We start from the raw sequence: 23,815 nt of genomic DNA on the forward strand, positions 1-23,815 counted from the left end.
AGATTATTATTTGGCCTAAACTCACCTGTTTTAAGGGCTTTTCCTTCTCCAAAACATAGTCCGTGTTGTCAAATGTCCATCTTTGGTTAGTTTGCAGAAAGAAAACTAACACAGAAACGAATGTTTGGATGATTTCTTTATTTGCCATGGTGAAAACACCAATGTAACATCTGCCATAATGGCACAGATCCAGAAGTGAAAGAGACTCAAGGTCAGACGTTGAGTTATAAAAGTTAACTCAAACTATCTCCAAAACCTTGCAACATTATAAATGTATGATTAGTAAAACAGGCTGATCCGTGGACAATGTAAAAAAGGAAAAAAATAAAAAGTCCTCTGGAAGGCTTGTCAGTGTCAGCAGTCAGGCACAAACCATGAAACAAGGTGCAATAAATTATGCCCATGCAATAATGTATAAAATGTGTTCCAAGCCCAGGGGAGCTATAGAGGTAAAATCACCATACTCCAGGTAGGCTGAAGATCCATTATCTGCACGGTTTTAAATAAGTGTCTGTTACTCGTTTGCCTTTTATTGAAATAAAAACACCAACACCTTGTAGCTTTAGAGTGACTTACAGTTACTTGACAAAAGATCACTTGCATAGCTTGACTACAGTTTGGCTTTAAAATGAACAAATAGTTAGAACTAAAGCCTTAGATCCTCCATGTCCAAAATAATAATAAAAAACACTATGTTTCCATCTTTAAAATCTCCTGCTACCAACTTCACAACAGCAGTGGTGTGCAGGAGTGAATTCCCTAAACTTCGGTAATAAAAAACAAAAGCTTTCTTTAACTGATCGGAGGACACTTACAACTTCACCAACTTAAAAAAATATGCCAAAAACTTTCATAGTCATACCAGAGCCATTTTAAGGGTTTGAACTGAATACTCAGCTGAAATTTTCTGGTTCTGGTTGCACTCAAACTCCTTCTCCAATGTCCTCACTGAACTGCGGCACAAAGTAAGACCCCCGCCTGTCAAGTATTCAGTGAGACATCCAGGTCACCTGCCACTGTACTACCTCCCTCAGTGAGGCTTCAGTAAGACACTCTGCTCACTCACATGGTTGTCCCATAGGTCAATATGGAATGGAAAACCTCCACAAACGCTACAAAGAAAGAATTGCGTCTGAGATACGTTAGTGTTTTTATTAGTTTCAATACATCTGAAGATTAAGAAGATGATTTGTCATCAGACATATTGTTTCTCCTTGGTTAAGTTTCAACCCTTGTTAGACAATATATCCAACCTGAGCATATCCGTCTTCAGGCCTTGAGCTAAGGCTAGAAGAAACAGATTGTTACAGGGGCAACACACTTAGTAAAGTGAGGGGAGGTGGAGCCACCTGCAAGTGTCAAAAATCCCAAGATAACCACATAAACTCAATGGACAGCCTCTAAACGTCAGTGTTAGCCTCAGCTGGCTCCTGTACAGAGGGTGGCTTGGGGATTGGACGCCTCTTTCTCCTCACGGCCGGATCTGGCTGGCTTGTTTCCCGTGCTGGCGCAGCAGAGGCGGGAGGAGGCACAGGTATGGGACGTCTCTTTTTGATGGCTGAGCGTTGGCTGAGGATGGCCTTAGCCACACTCTCCATGTCATCTAGAGAAGTGTGCATGGAATCAGCCATCTCCTTCTTAGTCACAGAGACAAAGTTGGGGTCTTTGGCCAGGGACCCCAGACCGCCCTGTACTAGAGCCTGGAAGAGAAGACAGCATGCAGCACATTTGGTTAGATACTGTACAGGTATCAATTTTCATAATTACAGCTAATGCACCAACATTAAACGCACAGGTACCGTTGTTTAAAATGATACTGCTAATATGCAGAAATGTCACGCCTGTCATTTTGAATAATGTTAATGATAGTTTAATATCTTATTGACCCGGCAGATAAAGGCAATTTAAATGTATTTGGTTTGTAAAGGACATTAATTACTGTGATTCATTGAGTGTTTCTTACTCGGCCCTCTACATCCATACAAAACTCACTTGGGTGCAATATCCAAAGCAAAATCAGTGTCCATCTGCTCGGATTTACAGCTGTAAGTATGAAGATGTCACCCTTGAACTAAGTGCGCTGAGTTCCCAAACAACATAAAAGTAAACCTTGATTGGTGGAGTCAGCAATTCTGGAGCATGCTTGTTGTCAAAATTACTTTTTGTCGAAAAAAGAGAATATCTCCTCACGCTCATCTACCTGTCCGTACTGTGTGTTAATACACAGCCTAGGCTCTGTAAACGGGCATGTCGCTAGCTACGGTTGGCCCCTTTTGTTTACACACCAGTTTACAGAGCCTAGGCTATGTATTAACACACAGTACAGACAGGTAGATGATCGTGTGGACATGTTCACTTCTTTTGACAAAAAGTGATTTTGACAAAAAGCAGTCTCCAGTATCACTGACTGCACATTTAACTGAGTTTACCTTTAAGGGCACATTAATGTGGTTAAATCCATGATTCAGCTTAATTTGTGTCCAGGAAATGAGTGGAGCTGACAAAGGAGTGGTGTTTGTTATCAGATCTAACAGTGGATCAGGATGCCTCCTGCCTGATACAGGTGGTTATTAATCAGTGTGAGATAACAGAGGTGGACAGCCAGAGATCCTATCTGTCTTACCTCATGAACGAGCTGGTCGGCTGCACTGCTCAGACTATGACTGTCACCGTAGTCAGGGTCATAAGGGAACTGCAAAGAAAAGGTATGAATCCATACGCTGCTCATGTTATAAGCTGTTTATCGTCATTTGCGCAGGATGAGTCGCCCTGCAATAAAACACTACCTGCGTTTTGTCTGTTCTCACTGTGAAGTTCCAGGAGCGCAGGTTGTCTAAAGAAAAACAAGATTTTATTCAATACTTATTCACTGATCTGAAATCAAATCCAAATGCGTCCGCTTCTACGACGAGTTTGATCGATCGATTGACATACCTGGATCGGCATCCTCGCTTTGATTGTAAAACTCTTCGGGAGTGCCTTCTCTCTCGAATGACAATCTGAAAGTCGAGAGGAGGTGTCAACCATCGGACATGTTCACCGTGAGCGTTTGTTTGCCTAGGAGGAGTGTTTTTGTTACTACTCACTCTGCGAAGGCATTGTTGTTGGTGTTGTTTTTCGGTGCGGTTGTGGGGAAAAATTCGGTGGTGGGCTCCAAGGCAGAGGAGTTTGGTGGAGACTCAGGCTGGCTCTCTGAGAACATGAGGGGCCGCTGGTTGGTCATCTGTTGGAACTGAGCGCTGGTCGGCTCACTGGAGAATGAGTCCACCCGGTTTCCAAACAGACCATGTGTACGCTGGAACATTACACACACACACACACACACACACACACACACACACACACACACACACACACGCACGGTGGAATCCCATATTATTGCATACGGTTAATCCATTCGACACAGAAACTCTGTAATCTTCCCAGTAAAAAAAATAATCAAAGTCGCCTTTCACTTAAAGTAGAACAAGAACAAGATTTCCTCCTGACAATATTATAATGATAATGCTGAATCTTGGCAAGAAAACACTGTATTGTCTCTATTCTCTATATATTTGTTCTGAGTCTCTCACTTGGTAAATTCCTTCTTCTCTAGACTCCTCCATAGCGTTGTCCATCTCTTCCTCGCGCTGCAGGTCTCCTGAAATGGCCCTGTGCATCTCAGGAGCCACCTCTTCATCTATACTCCTCAGGCCCGCCTGGGGAAAAACATGGAGAAAATAGTGTTAGAGCAAAGGCTCATAGCAGCAAGTTCATAAAGAGAGGAAAAAGAGGAAAGATAAAGCTGTGTACTGGTAAAAGAAAACAAGAAGAGAGCATTCATAACAATGTAGAGGAATAACAAAAAAACGTGCTCATAAGGGCTTTAACAATGAGAATTTTGGCATTGTAAGTTGTTTTGAAAGAGCTTTGAGGTCTCCTGTCTACATAATGATGTGATTTGGACCCCATATTGACTGACATACCTGAATCTCTGGGCCTGAGGCGTTCTTCTTAGTGGGCCGGTAACCATAGTACTCCTCCTGACGCTTCAGGAACTTACGGAAATGGTCCTGGAGCAAGAAGGTGGAGTAGAATTTCCCCACAGTCACCTCGTCATCTACAAGCAGAGAAGTCACAGTGATGTCGTTGAGAGGAACACTGGGTTATTTTGTTAACATTCAAATAATTGTATGTTGGTAGACTCACCTCCAATAGGGGGGATGACCTGGTCCAACAGTTTCATACTAGTGCGCTTCCAGATTTGCTTTATGATTGCTCTCAGCTCCTCGTTAGCCTGCTCAAAGTCGCCTGTTCAGAGCAATCCGTAAAAAAAAATGTGTGAACTGTAATGCATGAGTAACGGTATGAGACCAATGAGTAAAAGAATGCTATGCTCTCTACCTTCTGTTTTGATCTTGAGTGCAGTCCTGACCAGAGCAAACAACGTGGCATTAAAGGTAACGGTGCCATCACTGTTGAGCGGCATGTTCATGCCAACCAAGCGCTGTGAGAGAGAAGAGAAGTTGAATGCAATATATTTTTTAAGGTAATTTATTTCATCATCATCATCATCATCATCATTACTTTTGTTATTATCATTTCATGTGGCAGCTAAGGGCTCACACAATCCTGTTCCATTGCGATATTCAAGGTGTTAAATATAGTGTATGCATGCTACAACATGGTCTTTGAGCTTCATTCATGTACCTTGCACGCAGCACGATGAGGACAGAACTTGCCAAAGCCAAGTGGAGGCTGGATGCTTCGCAGCAGCGTCACCACATCAAGATGTTTAATTCGCCCCCTGTTTGATCAGAGAAATATCTTACTGTGTACTCATATACTTATATAATCACTCAAATCTGACCTGTTAGCTGCGTTGACTGTAATTATTATTATTATTTTATTAATGATTTTTTTTATTATTAATAAATAAATTAAAGATAACGTTTCATGAGGACGTACGTGGCTTCGGGGTCATATTCCGCCCAGATCTTCTTAAACTCATCCAGATGGTGAGGGCCAAGAAGAGACCAATCACGGGTCAAGTAGTCAAAGTTGTCCATGATGACAGCAACAAACAGGTTGAGGATCTGAAGTAGATAGAAAGTATAAAACGTATTCATACATTTAATTTAAATAAAATTCACCCCCATCATATGGTGATTGTTATAACATGGAGAACAAATACTAAAATATGAATAGTGACTTTCTACTGCTGCTCACCAGGAAGGCGCAGAGACAGTAGAAGCTAAGGAAGTAGAAGACAGCGAAGTTTGAGCCGCAGGTGTACTCCTCTCCTGGAAGAAAGTCAGACTTGGGGTCGCATTTCTTCCCGTACATTGAAGCCATCATGACCTCCTGCCAAGCCTCTCCTGTTGCACATCTGGACACACAAACCCACAGTGAGATATTGGCTCAAACTTTGGAACTTTTAACCACTGGTCCTGGCTGAGCAGACAGACTCACCGGAATAACATCAGAACAGCCTGAGGGAATGCCTGGAAGTTATTGTTGCGGTTGATTTGGGTTCCGTCCACTAAGGCTACCTTTCCAAAGATCTGAAGTGTTGTTAGAAAAAGTCAAAATTAGGTAAATCCATGATGATTACTAAAAACGTGTCTTAGTAGTATTCAGTCAGAAAATGTATTACAATTTTTTTACAGTGCTTTCATACAGAAAATAAATTGAAAATACTTTTTACCTGCATCCCGATGACAGCGTAGATGAAGAAGAGCATCACAATGAGCAAAGCTACGTGAGGCAGCGCCTGTAGACACAAACCAAAAAAAGCCAGCTCATTAAAAGGGTGTTAAAACTCACCTCTTCAAGAAAGCATATGACACCTGACCCCACCCATACCACACCTGACTATCCCAAACCTTATTTATTTTGAATTTTTCTGTATTTTGTTTAATTTTTCTATATGTATGATTTTCTATAGGCTATGTATGATGTAATGTGTTTTTGAGTGACCTTCGAAAAAGAGCTGTATAAATTGTGTGACAGACCTGGAAGGACTTGATGAAGGTCCACAGCAGGTTTCGGATTCCCTCCGATCGGTTCAGCAGCTTCACCAGACGCATGACACGGAAGAGTCGGAAGAACGTGATGGAGACTGACGCATTTTCAGACGCCTGCAAACAAATAGAACAAGATGACGTGAGGAATGGCAGGCAGGCATACACACACACACACACACACACATAGAAAAACATTTCTGGGTTTAATACTGGGAATGTTTGGGCTTACCGCAATCGCTTGCATAGGATTTGTCTCCTGCACAAAGTAGATGGAGAGATGACAGACTGTAGTTACATGAATTACATTTGATAGAGGTTATTTTATCATTAATAGGAGGCACATTGCGGACTAAGAATTGATCAACCGTTAAAACATTATTACGTATGATTTACAATCAGAATATAGGGTTAATATTAGAGACAATCCTTCCACCTGAGATGAGTTACAAAGCCTATAGGTCTCAGAAGAACAACTGTTAATTTGTACCTCATGCAAAATAAAGAACATGAACACACTTTACTGTCAAATAATTAACAGTGTACAGCCAATCCAGCCACAAATGATACTTGTTGACATATTCCATGTTGAGTTGTAGCCCTGTGTGTGTGTGTGTGTGTGTGTGTGTGTGTGTGTGTGTGTGTGTGTGTGTGTGTGTGTGTGTGTGTGTGTGTGTATGTGTGTGTGTGTGTGTGTGTAAACTATTTGAGCCATACTGGAACAAAACATAGCAAACATCTCCAGGTTTCATCTTACACTTGCTCTGTAAGATCAGACAGATGCTGGAAACAGGTATCTTTTTTCCGCAGCAGTTTGAGTCACACACACACACACACACACACGGTTCAGTAAAGTAGTGCTACAGTTTAGTGAAAAAGAGAGTGGAGTTCCCACACAGCAAAGCTCTCATGCAGCAGTGCAGTGCAGTGCAGTGCAGTGTGGATCAGATATTTACAGCACAGCCATGGAGACAGTACAGTCCTCCACTGGAGGCCAGGGCAGTCTGTGGAGGATAGACAATATGAGGAGTGAGGTGGCGCGGAAGACAGCGAGGGATTGAGAGATTAAGAGAAAAATGGGGAAGTAAAAGAAGGACAACAGTCGGAGAGAGCAAGTGATAGTGAAGTGGGGCTTTTGGAAGGAGAAATGTATGACTCTTACAAGCTCATGTGTGTGGATGAAAAAGGTGACAACAATGCAGTGCAGAAAATGTGTGACTGGCCAGAAAACATTGAGTTTGTATAGCATTACCACATAATATAACAAACAAGTCCTTAATTGATTTGAATTGATCAACACACATAAAACATACAACATGACTGACATTTTGGTACTGATAATTGTGGGAATAATGGAAAAACTGGTGGCTTTTGATGTTTCACAAAGAGGACATGGTTGTTATAGGAGCAAGAGAGTTGAGCTTGGATATGGCAACCAACGGTACTGACCAGGTCCCGAGAGCTAGTTCTGCTGGCACCAATAAGCTGTTGGGCAACGATTATATGCTACTGGGTCAGAGCATTGAATAAATACATTCAGTCGATTGAATTCAAATCACACTATTGACTGGGTTTGACAACACATAGGACTTTCCTCATATACAGCACCTACAATGATTACGTGATTTATGTGGAATTCATTAGGATAAAAAAAAAGGAGATCGAAAGTTTTATCCAATGTACTCACATCCACTTCACTCAGGATGACATCAACGACACTACCTATGACAATAATGAAGTCAAAGACGTTCCAGGGGTCTCCAAAGTAGCCCTGCACACAGAGAGGTCAAACACTGCTGAGACGGTAGGACATTAAATTGGTTGGATTAACATTTGAACAACAATCATTGGAGCCTTTACCCTGGCTTTGAAGGCCATTAGCTTTAGAATCATCTCCACGGTGAAGAGCACGGTGAAGATCAAGTTCAGAATGTCTGACAGCTTGGTCACATGGTCGGACTGGTTGCAGTGCTGTACGGAGCGGAACGCAAATGTTAATCCCAAAATGTTGATGTACTATTAATGTGAAGTATTGTTACAATGGGATAATGACATATAGAAAATACTAACATTAGAGCAATATACTGGATCTCTATAACATTTAATATTCATGACACAAGAGTTCATGAAAATAAAAAATTGCACATATAACTACTGTTTATTTAGAGTTCATTAGAATACGGAAAAAAATGACTTAATCTGCTTCATGAGGACTGTGTGGGTGTGGTTTGATAAGATTTGCATGTAATGTAACATAGAGAAGATATGTGAATAAAAGTCAAACGATTGTAAGTAGAAATTTACATTGAGAAATAATATAAAAAAAATATCTGTTAAGCTCTTTTGAGAAGAATGAGACTTTTTTTTTGGAAATGGTCACAGTATGCTGTCTGGTTAGATCTGATAAAAAAAGATCCTTGATTATAGTTTTGCAGGTGCGTTTTTTTAAAATTATGTGTTGATCTTCTTACCAATACCTCCATTCCTAAAGTACATGCTGTTCACAACGATTTTCCTATTTTTGGTGAGCACCATGTCATCATAAACAATGGGGATCTTATCCGCTTAGTGTATTGTCCAGTCCTCTATAACATTTTATTTTTGTAAATGTATTGACATAGACATCGGGCACTCTACATAAATGCGCAAATCATGCGTAATGTCCCATTTTCTAAGTTACAAAGATTCCACACCCTCATATATTAAATACTATAACAAACATTGCAGTGTAAATACACTAACTGAACACTGGCTCTAAAAATTATTGGTTGGTAACCTTAACACACTCTTAATGTTCTTAGGTTTCAACATGAACTTTATTTACATACCTGCATCCCCAGACACAAGGTGTTGAGCATAATGAGGAAGAACATGAGGTACTCAAAGTAGCAGGAGGTGACAATGTACCAGACTCTGTACTGGTATGGGTTCTTTGGGATGTAGCACCTCAGGGGACGAGCCTTCAGGGCGTATTGCACACACTGACGCTGAAGGGGAGGCAAAAGGTGGGGTTAAGGGGAATATTAACGAGTCATTCTACATTTAAGTGGACATGTTGTATTTTTTTTTTAAATGGGGAATGACTAGACTCTCACTGTCCTAAGCTCACGTCTCTGAGCGTACCTGGTTCTTGTCCAGCTCACAGTCCTTATACTCCTGCTCGCCCTGCTCCTGGAAAGTGACAATGACGAAGCCCACAAAGATGTTCATCATGAAGAAAGCGATGAGGATGATGTAGATGATAAAGAAGATAGACACATCCACACGGTTGTTGAAGACAGGACCCATGTCTTCTTTGTCTGAATCGATGGCTCTGTACAACAGTCTGGGGGACAAATAGAGTGATGTTGAGAGAGGAGGGGAAATTGTCAGGACAAAGATCAAATATCAGAGATACAATAAGGTTAATTTGTATGGATGCAATGTTTAATTCAGGGGATTGAGAAAGATATATTGCCTCTGTTACCATCTCTGCCTCCGGGTAATGGAATTACCCCCAACTCAATATCCACGTAATAAGATGTTCAGTTTTTCTAATTCAATAATAATGATTAAGAAAAAAATACAATTTATCAAATCAAAATTGATGCTCTCTGCTTACTTTGGCCAGCCCTCAAATGTGGAAACAGTGAAGAGAGCCAGCATGCCATTTAGCACATTGTCAAAGTTGAAGTCACTGTTGAGCCATTCTCTCTTAGCCAGCACTGTGTCTTGCAGGGAATTCTCAATGTGCTTTACGAAGATTCCCCTGAGAGTAGAAACAGAGGAGGGTCATTCCATAATAGGGTTACAGTTTTGAATGGATGCAATCTTTGATCTATGAAATATGTTTGACTTACTGGCATGTCTCTGCGGTCATTTCGTCCGGGTCTGTGCAGCTGTAGAATTTACCCTACGCGAGAGAGGATGAGTGACACATTTAATATACAAGCAGGAAGGCTACATTACAGTTTTATACCACATTTAGTGTCAAGATAATCTTTTTAAAACATACCTTGAAGAGTTGCACTCCTATACAGGCAAACATGAAATTCAGCAGCATGGTGACCAGGACGATGTTGCCAATGGTTTTGATGGCCACAAACACACATTGGACCACATGCTGTCATAAAAGACAAACAATGAGCATTTAATACTGTTAGTACTGTATAAATACAGGTTTTTAGGCACCTTTACTTTACTTGTGTAGTACCCGTCTAATTTTGCTTACACATTGTTTCTCTCCTATTTCCGGCCTCTATGCACCCCTGTCAGAGTCATATGTCTCTAACTCATAAGTTAGTGTTATGACACATGCTAATTTTACAATTGGGTACTATTGCCGTCCCATGTGAATGAATTATTAGATATAAAGGGGTATTCCATGGCATGCTGGTTACAAAAGTAAAATTGATTGAGTGTGTGACACTTGAGTATTTACATTGTATGCTACTTTATACTTCTACATTTGTTTTTACATTAAAAAAAACATTTGATGAGCTTATAAAAACACTGTATTCCTAAAGATACCAGTGGACCAGCCAGCATTGTGATTCAAAGATCTGTTCCAGACTAAAAGAGGTGTCAAACATGTCACAAAAGTTTTTTCATTATCCCACAATCCCACAGATGTATCTTATTTCTTTAAGGAGAGGTCAGACCCCTGAGTTGGGAAAGACTGGTCTAAAGTAGTTGTAGGTAAATTTGCGACATGACATGCTAAATCAGTAAAACCTTAATTAGCCTACCTCAATGCATGAGTATTATCACTCTAATAATGTCACATACTAATATATATTTGATATGTAGTTTTGCTAATAATACTTTTGCACCTGGAGTATTTTTACAACATTGCATTGATAGATTTACTTCAGTGGGATAGATGACTTATTGTAGGGGGAATGACTGTACATTTATGTATGTGCTGTATACCTTTAACCCCTTGGCTCTATTGATGGCTCTGAGAGGCCTCAGCACCCTCAGCACCCTGAGAATCTTCACCACAGAGATAGCACTGGATCTGGATACAACACATGACAAAAAGCCTTGAGAAATATTCATCCGGATACACTAAAATGAGTGATTCAGGAAAAAATAACCAAATAGAAGTGACAGTTCTACATCGTATACGGCCATCTCAAAACGTTAACTCACTCCATTCCCATAGAAAGCAGCGAGACTCCAACCACAATCAGATCCAGGATGTTGAAGGAGTTACGGCAGAATGAGCCTTCGTGCATGAATGCTCCATATACTGTCATCTGTCAGTTGATACATCACACCCATGTTATACACAGAATACTGCACAGATTTGTATTTAAGTTTTTTTTTTAAATGAGAGGAACACACGTGTAATATTGAATATCAAATACAATTGACAAAGGTTAGTCAATTCAAAAATGTGTAGTTTTTCAACAAAATATTTAACCGGCAAGCAAAAATGCAACAAAAGAAAGCACTGATTCAGGCTAAATATCAATATCTGTTATTTGGTATCATGACTTCAAAGATCAACATCAATCAATTAAACCCAAATAAGGAATATACTGAACATTACCTTCAGCACAATCTCAATGGTGAACACAGTTGTGAAGACGATATCAGCATAGGCCAAGATCTGGAGGAAAAAGTACAAAGGGGTTGTTATCAAATTTATTTCAACAGTTAATGTCCAGTGTGTGGTGTGTGCCGATTGCTGTATTTCTAGTGTCACCTTGTTTCTGTAGGACTTGGGGTCGATGGGATCCTCAGCTGCCAGAGAGATGGAGGAGAGCAGGATGAACAGAAGGATCAAGTTGGTGAAGGAGGAGGCGTTGATAATCTTGTAGCACAGTTTACGGAACCTGGACACCAGCGAATATGCAAAGGAGATATTAGTCATCAGTGTGTTCATTAACTTCACTGGGCTTTATCAGACCCACTGACATGCTCATGTTATATGTTCCACACGCCCGATCTGAGCTTGGAAAGACAGCTTTTAGCTTCAGTGCCCCTGCCTCCTGGAACAACTTACAGCAACAAATCAAAATAAATACCTTCATATCCTTTAACAAATGTAGACATATTCTTAAATCTGCCGAACTCTACCTGTAACTGTTTTTAATTAGGCTATATTGTACTTTCTTCCATTTCATTTTAATTGCTGCCATTCTGCAACGCTGTCTAAATGTTTAAATTGTTTTTGTCTCTTTATCAGCTTGTATCTGATGTAATTGCATTGTATATTGTGTGTGTATTGTGGTTTTTGCTTTACATTTGTTTGACTCGACATCATTGCAAATTAGGCTCAATTGATCTCTTGAGTATAAATAAAGGTTAAATGAAATGAAAATATGAATATAACCACCCTGAGATCTAATATTCTCAGGTTGGGTTTGTGTGGTTCCCCTACTTGTTCTGAGGGCCAAAAATGAAAAAGGAGCTGGCTTCAGGCAATGGAACAGCTTCCTCCTTCAGTGCCAGGTCAGCCATTGGTCGGGGCCGATCACTGCTGGGAATTTCAGGCTCTACCTCCTCGTCATCACCTGCCACGGAAAGAAGAAAGTAAGACTCAAAGTTCTTACTGCAATGACAGATCTTCGATTTAGAAAAACAATATATAAATCCAGTAAGTTAAATAAAGAAGGCTCAATCTCTCTAATATTGAATCATGTTGTAGACTTTATATGGTAGTCACCAGAGTGGTGTGAAAATAGCCTAACTTTAGACTCTGCTATAAAACTCAGGGCTCAGGGAATCGTCCGGTGTCTAATAATAATGAGGGGTTTCTATACTTGTACTGTAACATAGCCAGAGAGAGAGAGAGAGAGAGAGAGAGAGAGAGAGAGAGAGAGAGAGAGAGAGAGAGAGAGAGAGAGAGAGAGAGAGAGAGAGAGAGAGAGAGAGAGATGGCAGCCCTGGTAAACAGCCAGTGTAATGAATATCGATTCCTGCAATCAGTAACCTCCTTTGGCATAGCTGAGGAAAACGAGCTAGGTCTAGAGTCAGAGATGCAAGAAAAAGTTAAGAGTTTTGATTGTTTGTGTTACCTGGAAAGTCGTCAGGTGGGAATGGATCTTTCACTTCATTGACATTGGACTCAAACTCGTCAACTTTGAGCTGAAAAAAAAAACAATCCCAATATGTACAGTATGTATCATAGCTGCCTATGCTCCTGAATAATATTTCATTTCATTTTTCATTTAACTTTTATTTATCCTCGAGAGACATATATAGCATTGCCAAATGCGTGATATGATAGCAGAAACAATACTAACCTTGGCTGTGGTGGGCATGTTCTCGATCTTGGCTCTCTGCTCTGCCAGTTTCTTTGCTAGCCTCTCCCTCTCCTCATCAGTCTTGTCTGGCATTTTGGACCTGCAGGGTAAGAGAGAAAAGGGAATTTAGCTATGAGTAGACAGAACAGATCATCCCATTTACGCTTAACATTACTTCATTTACCGCATTAGCTTTCTCCTCAACTTCTCCTCCGCCTTGTCTTTCTGAGCTGAAGTCAGACTCTCGGCCTCTGCCAGGTTGTCGACAGCGATGGCCAAGAAGACATTGAGGAGGATATCTAAATGGTGGAGCTCAGGAAAACAAAAAAAAACAATTGTATTGCTGCTACACATGCAATTTGTATCCATGCAACATGGTTATATGGATGGAAATGTTTCATTTTTTGAATTATTTTTCTTCATATCTTTAATTATTTTCTTTTAAAAGCTTCCTGTGGACAGGTTTTGAGAACTAGAATGTTGACCATTGCTCAAACACTTGCATCTGGTTTATCCAATGTTATTGTGATGTCCATGTCAAATAAAATCTAACTAACTACTGAATGGGTTGCCATGCCATTTGGTTCATACTTTTATGTCCAATAAGTTAGTTTGGACCTTAGCATATAGCTGAAAACATAGCTGTGTCTAAAAAAAGCTTCACACAGCCGCTAGCATGGCTGTAGTCCCTTAGCCTTGCTAAATCCTAGTTGACGCTGTGAGTTTATGTGAAGGATACAGTTTCCACAGACAAAGAGGATGACGAAGTAGATGGCAACCAGGATGCCGGGAATGACAGGTCCTCCATAGGCCATAATGCCATTGTACATAATCGCGGTCCACTCCTCTCCTGTTAGGATCTGAGAGATGGTTGAGAAGTGTTAAAAGGCAGAAAATGATCCAATAAAGGTCCTACGAGGAACCTTTAAATATTTCTGAAACAGTCTCATTCTTCCTCTGAGAGTCATAAATCACCTACAACAGCAAACAAGAACATCAGTGCAAAGAATGCTATTTTTATATAGTTTTTCTTAATGCCTTTGTCATGGGTACGCACACCCAGGAACAACAGCTGGCGTAGTAAAAACACTGTCGCTTTTTTCCCATGGGGCTGCAAGAATTAACACAAACTGAAAGTTCCTCGGAGCACCTTTAATGTCAGGAGGGACATAATGTGGTAGATGCTGCTACTGTAAATGTACCTTAGCATCAAATCTTATCAAAAGAAAGATTAGAGAAAATCAAAGCAGATCGCCTATTATTCAGAGTCTAGTCTCACCTGAAACACACAGATGAGGGCCTGGGGGAAGTTGTCAAAGTTACTGCGATGGGGTCTGTGGTCGGCAAAGTTGAATTTGCCCCCAAACACCTGCATGCCCAGGAGTGAGAAGATGACGATGAAGAGGAAAAGAAGAAGCAGCAGGGAGGCGATTGAGCGCACAGAGTTCAGGAGGGAGGCCACCAGATTACTCAAAGAGGTCCAGTACCTGAGAAAACAAGTTGAAAATCCCAGATCCAAATGCAACTCATTCAATGCAAACAGGAACCTTTGAGGAGACGTGACTCACTTTGTGACTTTGAAGATCCTCAGCAGTCTGATACACCTGAGTACGGAGAAACCCAGGGGAGTCACGGCCCCTGCGGAAAACATGATCATCTCTAGGATACCGCTTATCACCACGAAGAAGTCAAATCGGTTAAAAAGTGACATGAAATATGCTCTTGGGCCCAGAGCATACATCTTCACAAACATCTCCATGACAAACAGCACCAGCAGTACGCGACTGGCCACATCTGTTGGGAGAAGAGAGGAGACACAGGTACGAATGAAGCTGGGAGCGATACATTTTGTAATGTAAAAAATAAAATAAAAACGAAAATCACAATAATTTATATCAATATATGAATCACCAACCTTGTAGGGAAGTAAGCCATTGAGGCTGGTGGTGGTACTCTGTTGCTATGGTCAGGGTGTTGAGGAGGACAAGGAACATCACTAGCCAGTAAAAACTCTTGGTTTTCACATACACAAGGCATTTCATCCTGAAGAAACGGTTCCAGCGACGGGCCAGGCGGCTAAACACAAAAATAACCCTGGTTTACTGTGCCAAGTGGCCAGGGACATTGAAAGCAAACATATAACACGTTACAAAGTTGCAGACTCACTAGTAGTAGACGATTCGACTCTTGCCTTCCATTTCATACAGGCTGTCTGTGTCAGAATCTCCACTGGTTAAAGGCAGGAGTCCTGATGAGGGAATAGCAGTTTTAATTTATTTATTATTATTATTATTATTATTATTATTATTATTATTATTATTATTATTATTATTATTATTATTATTATTATTATTATTATTATTATTATTATTATTATTATTATTATTATTATTATTATTTATATATATATATTTTTTACAATATCGATACATGGGATTAAATGCTGAGGTGGTTTATTTAGCTGACCTTTGCCCTCTCGGTCAGCATCCAGGACTTCAGCGTAAGTGATCCACTCCATGTAGCCGTGCAGGTCTTCATCCAGCTGCTGACGCTCTCGCAACTTCTGGAACTCTCCACGTGACCTGGCCTTCTCTCGCTCTTTGGTAAACTCTCTGAGTGAAAGACAAAGAGATTTTCTTTTTAATTCTAACTGTAGGTACTAATTTTCAACTATAGTATTCTTGTCCTTCATCTTGCATTGTGTTGTAAATGATTGCTGAATGTGGTGTACAAGACTTTTATGTGTTGGTTGTGCGTATTTAATATATATTCTTGGCCAGGTCACTCTTGGAAAATAGATTTTAATCTCAATTAGTTTTTTACCTTGTTAAACAAAGGTTATTGACTGATAGATTGATTGATTGGTTGATTGAAAACAGCATGAGTTATGATTTTATATCGTGTTCGTGTGAAGAGTCAAAGTGCAGACAGTAAGAACATTTAAAAAAGTTGTCTTACCCACTTAGCACACCGAGAACCAGATTAAGCACAAAGAAGGAGCCCAGCAAAATCAAGGGAACAAAGTAGAGCCAGGGCCATTCATTTCCTATGGCATCATTGAGCTGAAAGAAAACTCTGGATCAGCCACAAACAATGTTTTCTGTTATGTTTACGGTATATCTAATACAATAAATATCTCAAATGTAGACACATGTAAAACACAGTCACATGACAAACAGTCGCTGACCCAGTATAGCACTTTGGTCCATCCCTCCATGGTGATACACTGAAAGACAGTAAGCATGGCAAAGCCAATGTTGTCAAAGTGGGTGATGCCATTGTTGGGACCTTCCCATCCTGGCCGACACTCAGAGCCGTTGTATAAGCAGCGACGTCCATTGCCAGCCTGAGCACATGGTGCAGGCAGCTCAGCTTCTGCTGTTGCGTAGATGTCTGTGGTCCAAAGAGAAGAGATGGTTTATCAGGTATTACTAAAAATGACAACATACAGTATATATAAAAAACCCAGGTGAAACTGATTTAGCCATTTTTGTATACTTGTGCCAGTGTAATAGCAGGTCTTATGCATTTTGCACTTGAAGAGCTCCAGTCCCATGATGGCATAGATTGTGACCAGTAGAAAAACCAGCAGGGCGATGTGCAGCAGAGGCAGCATGGCTTTGAGGATGGAGTTCATGACCACCTGCAGGCCTGAATGGGAACAGAGAGACCAACACATTACAACATCAACACAATCTCCCAGCAGTGTCTCCAGAAAGCGTTTCTTCACATAATATGCAGTATCTCCAAGACACAGTTTTTTTTTCAAAATGTTTGCAGTAATTATGGATTACAGAAGAGGCTCTTACTGGGGACTCCAGAGACGAGACGTAAGGGTCGCAGCACTCTGAAGGCTCTCAGTGCCTTCATGTCAAATCCCCCACCTTTCTCCATTGGCACACCTGCTATCTTATTGATGGTGTCCAAAGCAAAGGTGAAGAGCCTGTAAAAATATTATACAACCATGAGTGCTTGCTCCTACAAAACAATTCAAAACGAACAACATGATTAGAGTTTTGATATTACAACAGAATATTGATTTTTCAACTTTAAAATTTGAAGTGTCAATGGCAGTGTCTTGTGTGGTGGCCAAAAGGAAGCTGTGTCCTTTTCTGCTGCTCAGAGCTCATCTTACCCCATGAAGACGATGACAAAGTCCAATATGTTCCAACAGTTCCGTAAATAGGCTCCTTCATGGAACACGAACCCATACGCCACTATCTTCAGAAAGCACTCTAACGTGAATATGACCAGGAAGATATACTCCAAACTCTCCTGCAGAGAGACAAACACAACCCAGTTACATTTCCATGAGGCCTATTACCCTCAAAGGTCAATTATCCAGTAAATGACATAATGGCAACTCTGGCATTTAGGCATCTGCTAAAGGGAATAGCATTTAATGGTGCATGTATTAGATGATAGCTTTGATAGCTTCTGTGTTCATTTTGATGCAGATTGCACACAACCCCAGACGGTTTAAACAGAGGGGTGGCTCGTGAGTCACATTGTGATTAATAAAACAAATTGAGCCACTAATTAACAAGTAAGACCTTTGTCAGACAGTCCAACACGCAGCAAACTGTTTACAGAACATTTAAATGCTTAGTTCGGAGGTGGTTCACAGATAAACCTCAGGGTGGTTAAGTAAAATCCTTTGTTTGAAAAAATGGGGCCTATCTCTGTTTATTCGGATATGGGAACTAGTGTTAATACCACAATATGAGCACCAGCATTGCTATTTTTCAAGGAGGGCAGACACACAGCAGCTTGAGTATGGTCTTCCTCAGTAGTGAGGACAATGCGCGGAGGGAATGAGACCATCATTTCTGCAAAAGGAGCCTGAACATGTCTACAGTCTGACTACTTCTTTCTACTGACGATAATACAAATGTTGCAGAAGAAGAAGCTGTAATATGAACAGCATGATACAACTCCCAGGGAATCCAGCCCCAACTAAATATTTGAAGAGTTCATTTGAGGCTCAGCAGCCTATAAAGAATATATGATATGCTGTTCATGTCCATTTGATCCTTTTAAAGGAATTAGGTCAATAATGTTTGGCTGAACCATCCAACAGCAGTCCCCAACCCTCAGATCAATAAGAAACCTTAGAGACCAACATTGCATACATGATTAATAATATAGACAAATAAATGGTATTCAAATGAGACAAAGTGGGGCAACAAGTAAAGCTTATATGTTGAGGTGTATCATTGTTACAAACCATTATATGTTATGAGTAATTTGAATATGAATGTGGTTACAAGTGGCAATGTACGTGGTCTCTCCTGTATGCACCTGCGTCAGCAGGATGACGCTGTGTGAGCCAACCTAGCTAACAGCAGCAGGGGGTGGGGTTGACCAGCTCTACTTACATTGCTCACCTCTGAGGAATGGCACAGTAAGAAGTAAGAAGGATTTGGGAGAAGGCTGGCAAGTTGGCCAAAGCAAAGATAATAAAGAAATGGGTTAGTTTCATGACCTGATTCAATTCTCATGGGTGCAGGTCAATCATTTCGGTACCAAGAAGATTGATAGCTTAAACCCAGGAATGTGAGGAGTTTATTGACCGCACAGTGGAAAGCGGGTGATGGCTGGCTGTGGGTGGTACAGTATATATTGACATTTGAGCTGGCCTCTCAGATACAACGATCCACAGGTCAAGCCTCCTCAATTCCATAACAACAGTGTCAATACAACCTCAAATATCATGTCACTGGCAAGATGTGTACACTGGGCAAGAACAAACATATATATGTTTTGCTCACAACACCACACATATACACTTTGATCATCTCTGGGTTGTATGATTCAACCAGCCACCTACAATACACTATCCACATCCTCACAGCAATGTAAACACACAGCTATGAGGTTGAACCATAATAACGCCTGCAAACATATCGGCATCATATCATAACATGAATCACCAGACATCTAAATTGAGGGAGGTAATGAAATCCTTAGGCTTCTTCCTTTTTAAGCAAATGGTTACATACTAATTGCCTTAAAAAAAATCCAAAAGATCCTCCACTCAGCTGTAAGTCTGAGGTCTTTACACTGGCTTCCTGTCATTCAAAGAATTTATTTCAAAATATTGATTTTGGTTTATAAAGCCCTAAATGGTCTAGGGCCAAAATACATTACTGATCTGCTGATACGTTATGAACCGTCCAGAGCCCTTAGGTCGTCTGGGACAGGTCTACTTAGTCTCCAGAGTTAGGAGTAAACAAGGAGAAGCAGCTTTTAGTTTTTATGCACCAAATCTCTGGAACAAACTCCCAGAGAACTTGAGGTCTGCTGCAACTCTCAGCTCTTTTAAATCAAGTCTGAAGACTTTTCTGTTTCCATTTTAACCTGTATTCTTTATTTTATATAAATGTTCTATTTCTATTAATTCTATTTTAAATGTTTTATTCATTTGCTTTTCTAATGTGTATTGTGTATTTTCATATTGCCCCTGTAAAGCACTTTGAATGGCCTTGTGTCTGAATTGTGCTATAAAATAAACTTGCCTTGCCTTGCCACACATACTGTATGAAAGAATCTCAGTTTTGAAAGATTGTTAACATCATCGGTCTTTGGCACTTAATATATTGTGTAACTGTATCCCTATAAGTGAAAATTCCACCCATTCATTCTCATGTTTTTGTACAATTGTATTCTTAAATAGCCAGTTTCTCATCAGAGAAGGAATCGCAGCTGGAGGATAAACTCAAAGCCCAGTTTTTTTTAAAGGCACAGTCATCTTCAGACACAGATGGGACTCCAAATAAAGAACTGAGCTGTGCCTGGAAAGCATTTAAATGGGGCTTGGCACTCAAACCGGTGACCAGCTGAAATCCCTATGTATTGTCTAACTTTGATCAAATAAATCATATTAATTTGATAAAACTCAGTTGCAAAGTCATCTACTGGTTACGCTTAAATAATGGAACAAGTTTCTTTTCCATATCGAGAATATTATGTTGAAAAAAACATAATCAGAGAAAGGGTTTGTGTTCATGCTCAAACTCACCAAGCTTGTGTTGGTGTTATTACTGTCTTCTTCAGGCATGGGCGTGAACACGGCCAAAGCGATACAGTTTGCAAAGATGGTCAATAGGATGATGATCTCAAAGGTTCTGGATGGGGAAACTTAGGACGATAATAACTGAAGAGCACTTGTCACAATCAAGTTATGAAGGCATACAATTCACCTGGAAAAATTCATGTTGGTGATATTTCAGTGAATCGTGTACATGCCCAGTAAGTACCAATCATGAAAGGGAGAACAAAGATGAATAAATGAATAAATGTATTAATCTGCTTTTATCTGTGTGAGTTGTTCTGTATTTCAGTTGATGTCATATAACGAAACGGATCGGTCACACTTTACAATAAGGGTACATTATTAACTTATAGTTAATGCTTACTTGATATAATATGAGGCTGTTAATGCTTAGTTAATGCATAGTTAATGCTTAGTTAAGCATTAACTAAGCATAAAGGTTAGTTAATGTTTAGTTCAGTCTAATAAAGCATACACTAAGCAGTTATTAATGGCTAGTTAATGCTAAGTATTAACTGACAGTAAATGAATGTACCCTTATTGTAAAGTGTTACCAACGGATCAAATAAATCAGCTCCACAACTTTGCTCACATGGATCAGTGCCCCTAAATGCAGCCTGAAACACCATCCCCCTATAACAACCCATGTGGTAGCCAGCAAAGCGTTCACAGCAAATGTAATCCTGTCTGCTGTGCTGCTTCATTCTCATCCATAGGGGGCTCTCTCTCTGTGAGAATTCCCCTGCCAGGTCAGCATCATGTCTCATGTCCCTCCCTGTGATGCAGTAGGACAGCTGCACAGCCCAAGAATATGACCAAACCCCTTTTCAACAGACATACTAATCATTAGGACGGGAAAAAAAGGCTGTTTGGTTTCTTTATAAGATATGGATTTATTCTTAAATCTGTGAGCAGTGATAGCATGTTTGAAATTACATTAAAAAGGATTTGATGACCCTTGTTACAGAATCATATCCCAATGTAATTAAGCTGTAGTGAAAGAACGATAACCTGCCTCAGCAAATGGAGAGAAAAATTATTAAAACTAGCTCAGTGAAACAAATGAGGATTAAATTGATTTTCGCCATGATGATATTTAATAATGTTATTATTTAATTAACATTAATTGTAAAATTCCATTTGTAAACCCTTTCATAAAGATAAGGCTTTTGTCGGTTGGATGGATATGATTAGTCCATTCTATTTTGGATGTTACATATTAGCTTAGGAATGAAGATCAGACTAAAAACAAGCAGGAAACCCCCTGTAGGGGCCATAACATCACTCAGCAGCCTGCCTTGTGTTCATGCTCCGAACTTCACAGAGTGCCAGCATGTCAGAGCGGCTATTTCCACATTAGAAGTAAAATGTCAGCTATCGGGACGCTAAGAGGAAGCTTCATTAGTTAATCCTGTTTGCCAGACGTAAATAGATCAGAGTAAGAAGTTCTCCAGGTGAAAATACGAAGGATGCAATGATACTTGACCCAGGGCTACCAGATGCATAACAAAAGTCTTATCACTTCAGGGACCAACTTAACACAGATTTGAAAGAGGCTTGGGCTCATACATGGCCGATAATTCACTGGCCTCCAGACACCTACTTTCTGTAGAGTATTTTACTGTCAGCATTCTTAAGCAGAACCCTACTTGCTGTAATAACTGTACAATACATCCAGTAGCTTACATAATGTATATAGTAAAGTGAATAAAATACCTCGGTTCATAGGGCACCTTTTCATGCCAATAGCTACTTATTATTTCACACATAAAAGGCTGTGAGCTGTGTAAAGTGTAGGTAGGTGTGTGTGGGCTTAAGATATAAAGGATACTTCCACTCCACAATGTTGATGCAGGCCTTGCGGAAGGGATTTTTGAGGGTGAGGAAGAAAAGTGATCTGGCAGGTCGAGGGTTGCCCCCGGTGGCCTGCAGCTTCTTCAGCTTCTCCCTCTGCTTCCTCTTCAGCTCCTCTTCATTCATGATGACCGGCTTGGCCGCCTCTCCGTTGGCCGCCATCTTGACAACTCCACCTGAAACAAGCTTCCTCTAGAAATGTGTCCTCTCACAGTAAAATCCCAAACGTAGGCGCAGTATAATTCCCTGTTGCAAAAACAAAAAAAAAGGCCACCTGGGTTCCAGACCTGCTGATCCTGTGTGGGCTCCTCCGCCACCCTCTCTCTACTCTTCTCCTCTCCCTCTGACTCAGTCAACCCCTCCAAGCAAGAGCCACAGGCCTGTCCTCCAGGCTGAGGGCCTCTTACTGTAAAAGCCCCTACACCAGGGGAAAAAAAGCTGTCAGGAGCCCAGAGTGGCTGGAGGAGCAGTTGGCCCTGCTTTGGTTTAAAATTAGACGGTGAAGCACTGACAGGCCATGCTTGGGGATGGTATATAGAGGGTAGGGAGGGGGGTTAGAAGGTGAAAGATGGGAGATGATTCGATCAAAGGAGGGGAAGGGGGGCAGGACAGGGCAGCAGTTGGCTGACATACAGTTAGAGGGGTCGTGCAGGTTGAGCGGGATATCACCACTTGCCCCATGAACAAAAACAGACTGGGCTGCTCTGCTGGTGGACACTGGCATTGAACCCTAAACTGTAAAAGTGGCCAGAAAAGGGTAAAGACACATGGATGTTTCTGCCGCTGGTGAGACATTGTGGTATTGGAAATATTTTTTTTCCCGGAGCAAGAAATAATTGAGAGACCACTTGAGATGGAATCCCAAACTTTCACAGTATGTTAACATGTGGGGCTTTCTCGATGTGAATCTTTGGTGCAAGGAATATAGGTTTGGGTGAAGTGGTAAATTACACTTTACTTTAACCCTCCCAATTAAGCTTTTAGAAGCAGTTTAGTTTATTAAGACTTCATAAATGATCTATGAGACACTTTAAAGTAGGTGTATGCAGAGTGTTCATTAATGTATTTGTCAAACACTATAAATCCTAATGAGGAACCCAGTGTGTAACCAACTAATAATCTGAACAATTGAGTAAAAAAAGTTATACTTTCTTACAAATACTATATATCAAAAAGCACTTACAAATGTCCTTATGTCAGGGAACAACTATAGTGTGTTATAAACATGTATTAAATGTGTATGCAAAGTTAGATAGAAGTGTTAAGTGTTTCATATTATAGGAAAGGCAAGCAGAAATAACACTCATCAAATTGATATGTGATGAAATTACATTTTCTAATGCACTGTCACTCATTATCTTAGAAAACAAAAAGTCATCATAGACCTAAATCAAGAACTTCAACAACTCATGTGATTGTACTACTGTATAATAAATATAGGCTGATAATCATTCCATACCACTGCAGAACAATATCAAAATACGCTCATATCACGTCGGGCACGGCACAATTTAAATTAAATTCATAAATAATAATATAAGTATAATTATCTGGATAGTGCTAAATTTGATATTCAATTTAAATTATACTAGTCTGTAGGAAACAACACATTTCAAACTGTTGAAAGTGTTCCCAAAAGCTGAAAACCATATCCTAAGTGAGGATTAATT

General features: G+C 40.3%; 1 protein-coding gene across 1 annotated transcript; it reads right to left on the reverse strand.

Annotated features, from left to right (window-relative positions):
- Positions 1 to 1,400: 1,400 nt before the first annotated feature.
- Positions 1,401 to 22,307, reverse strand: LOC307253619 (dihydropyridine-sensitive L-type skeletal muscle calcium channel subunit alpha-1-like; the record flags this gene model as incomplete). Its single annotated transcript, XM_080031732.1, has 45 exons — positions 1,401 to 1,700; positions 2,624 to 2,692; positions 2,787 to 2,833; positions 2,935 to 2,999; positions 3,087 to 3,295; positions 3,573 to 3,698; positions 3,966 to 4,099; positions 4,189 to 4,290; positions 4,384 to 4,486; positions 4,690 to 4,786; positions 4,948 to 5,075; positions 5,209 to 5,368; positions 5,452 to 5,543; positions 5,687 to 5,752; positions 5,994 to 6,119; positions 6,235 to 6,261; positions 6,959 to 7,006; positions 7,690 to 7,773; positions 7,863 to 7,973; positions 8,831 to 8,989; positions 9,126 to 9,327; positions 9,604 to 9,750; positions 9,842 to 9,894; positions 9,997 to 10,104; positions 10,914 to 11,001; positions 11,136 to 11,242; positions 11,539 to 11,598; positions 11,695 to 11,824; positions 12,373 to 12,505; positions 13,010 to 13,079; positions 13,238 to 13,337; positions 13,422 to 13,536; positions 13,977 to 14,097; positions 14,517 to 14,724; positions 14,806 to 15,031; positions 15,153 to 15,313; positions 15,404 to 15,485; positions 15,704 to 15,849; positions 16,196 to 16,299; positions 16,425 to 16,630; positions 16,736 to 16,888; positions 17,047 to 17,180; positions 17,373 to 17,512; positions 20,259 to 20,364; positions 22,123 to 22,307. The coding sequence occupies 45 exons, from the start codon at positions 22,305 to 22,307 to the stop codon at positions 1,401 to 1,403; spliced, it is 5,538 nt and encodes a 1,845-aa protein (XP_079887858.1).
- Positions 22,308 to 23,815: the final 1,508 nt, after the last annotated feature.

Source organism: Ammodytes marinus (genome assembly GCF_949987685.1).
Source record: "Ammodytes marinus genome assembly, chromosome: 7".
NCBI classification, from domain to species: Eukaryota; Metazoa; Chordata; class Actinopteri; order Uranoscopiformes; family Ammodytidae; genus Ammodytes; species Ammodytes marinus.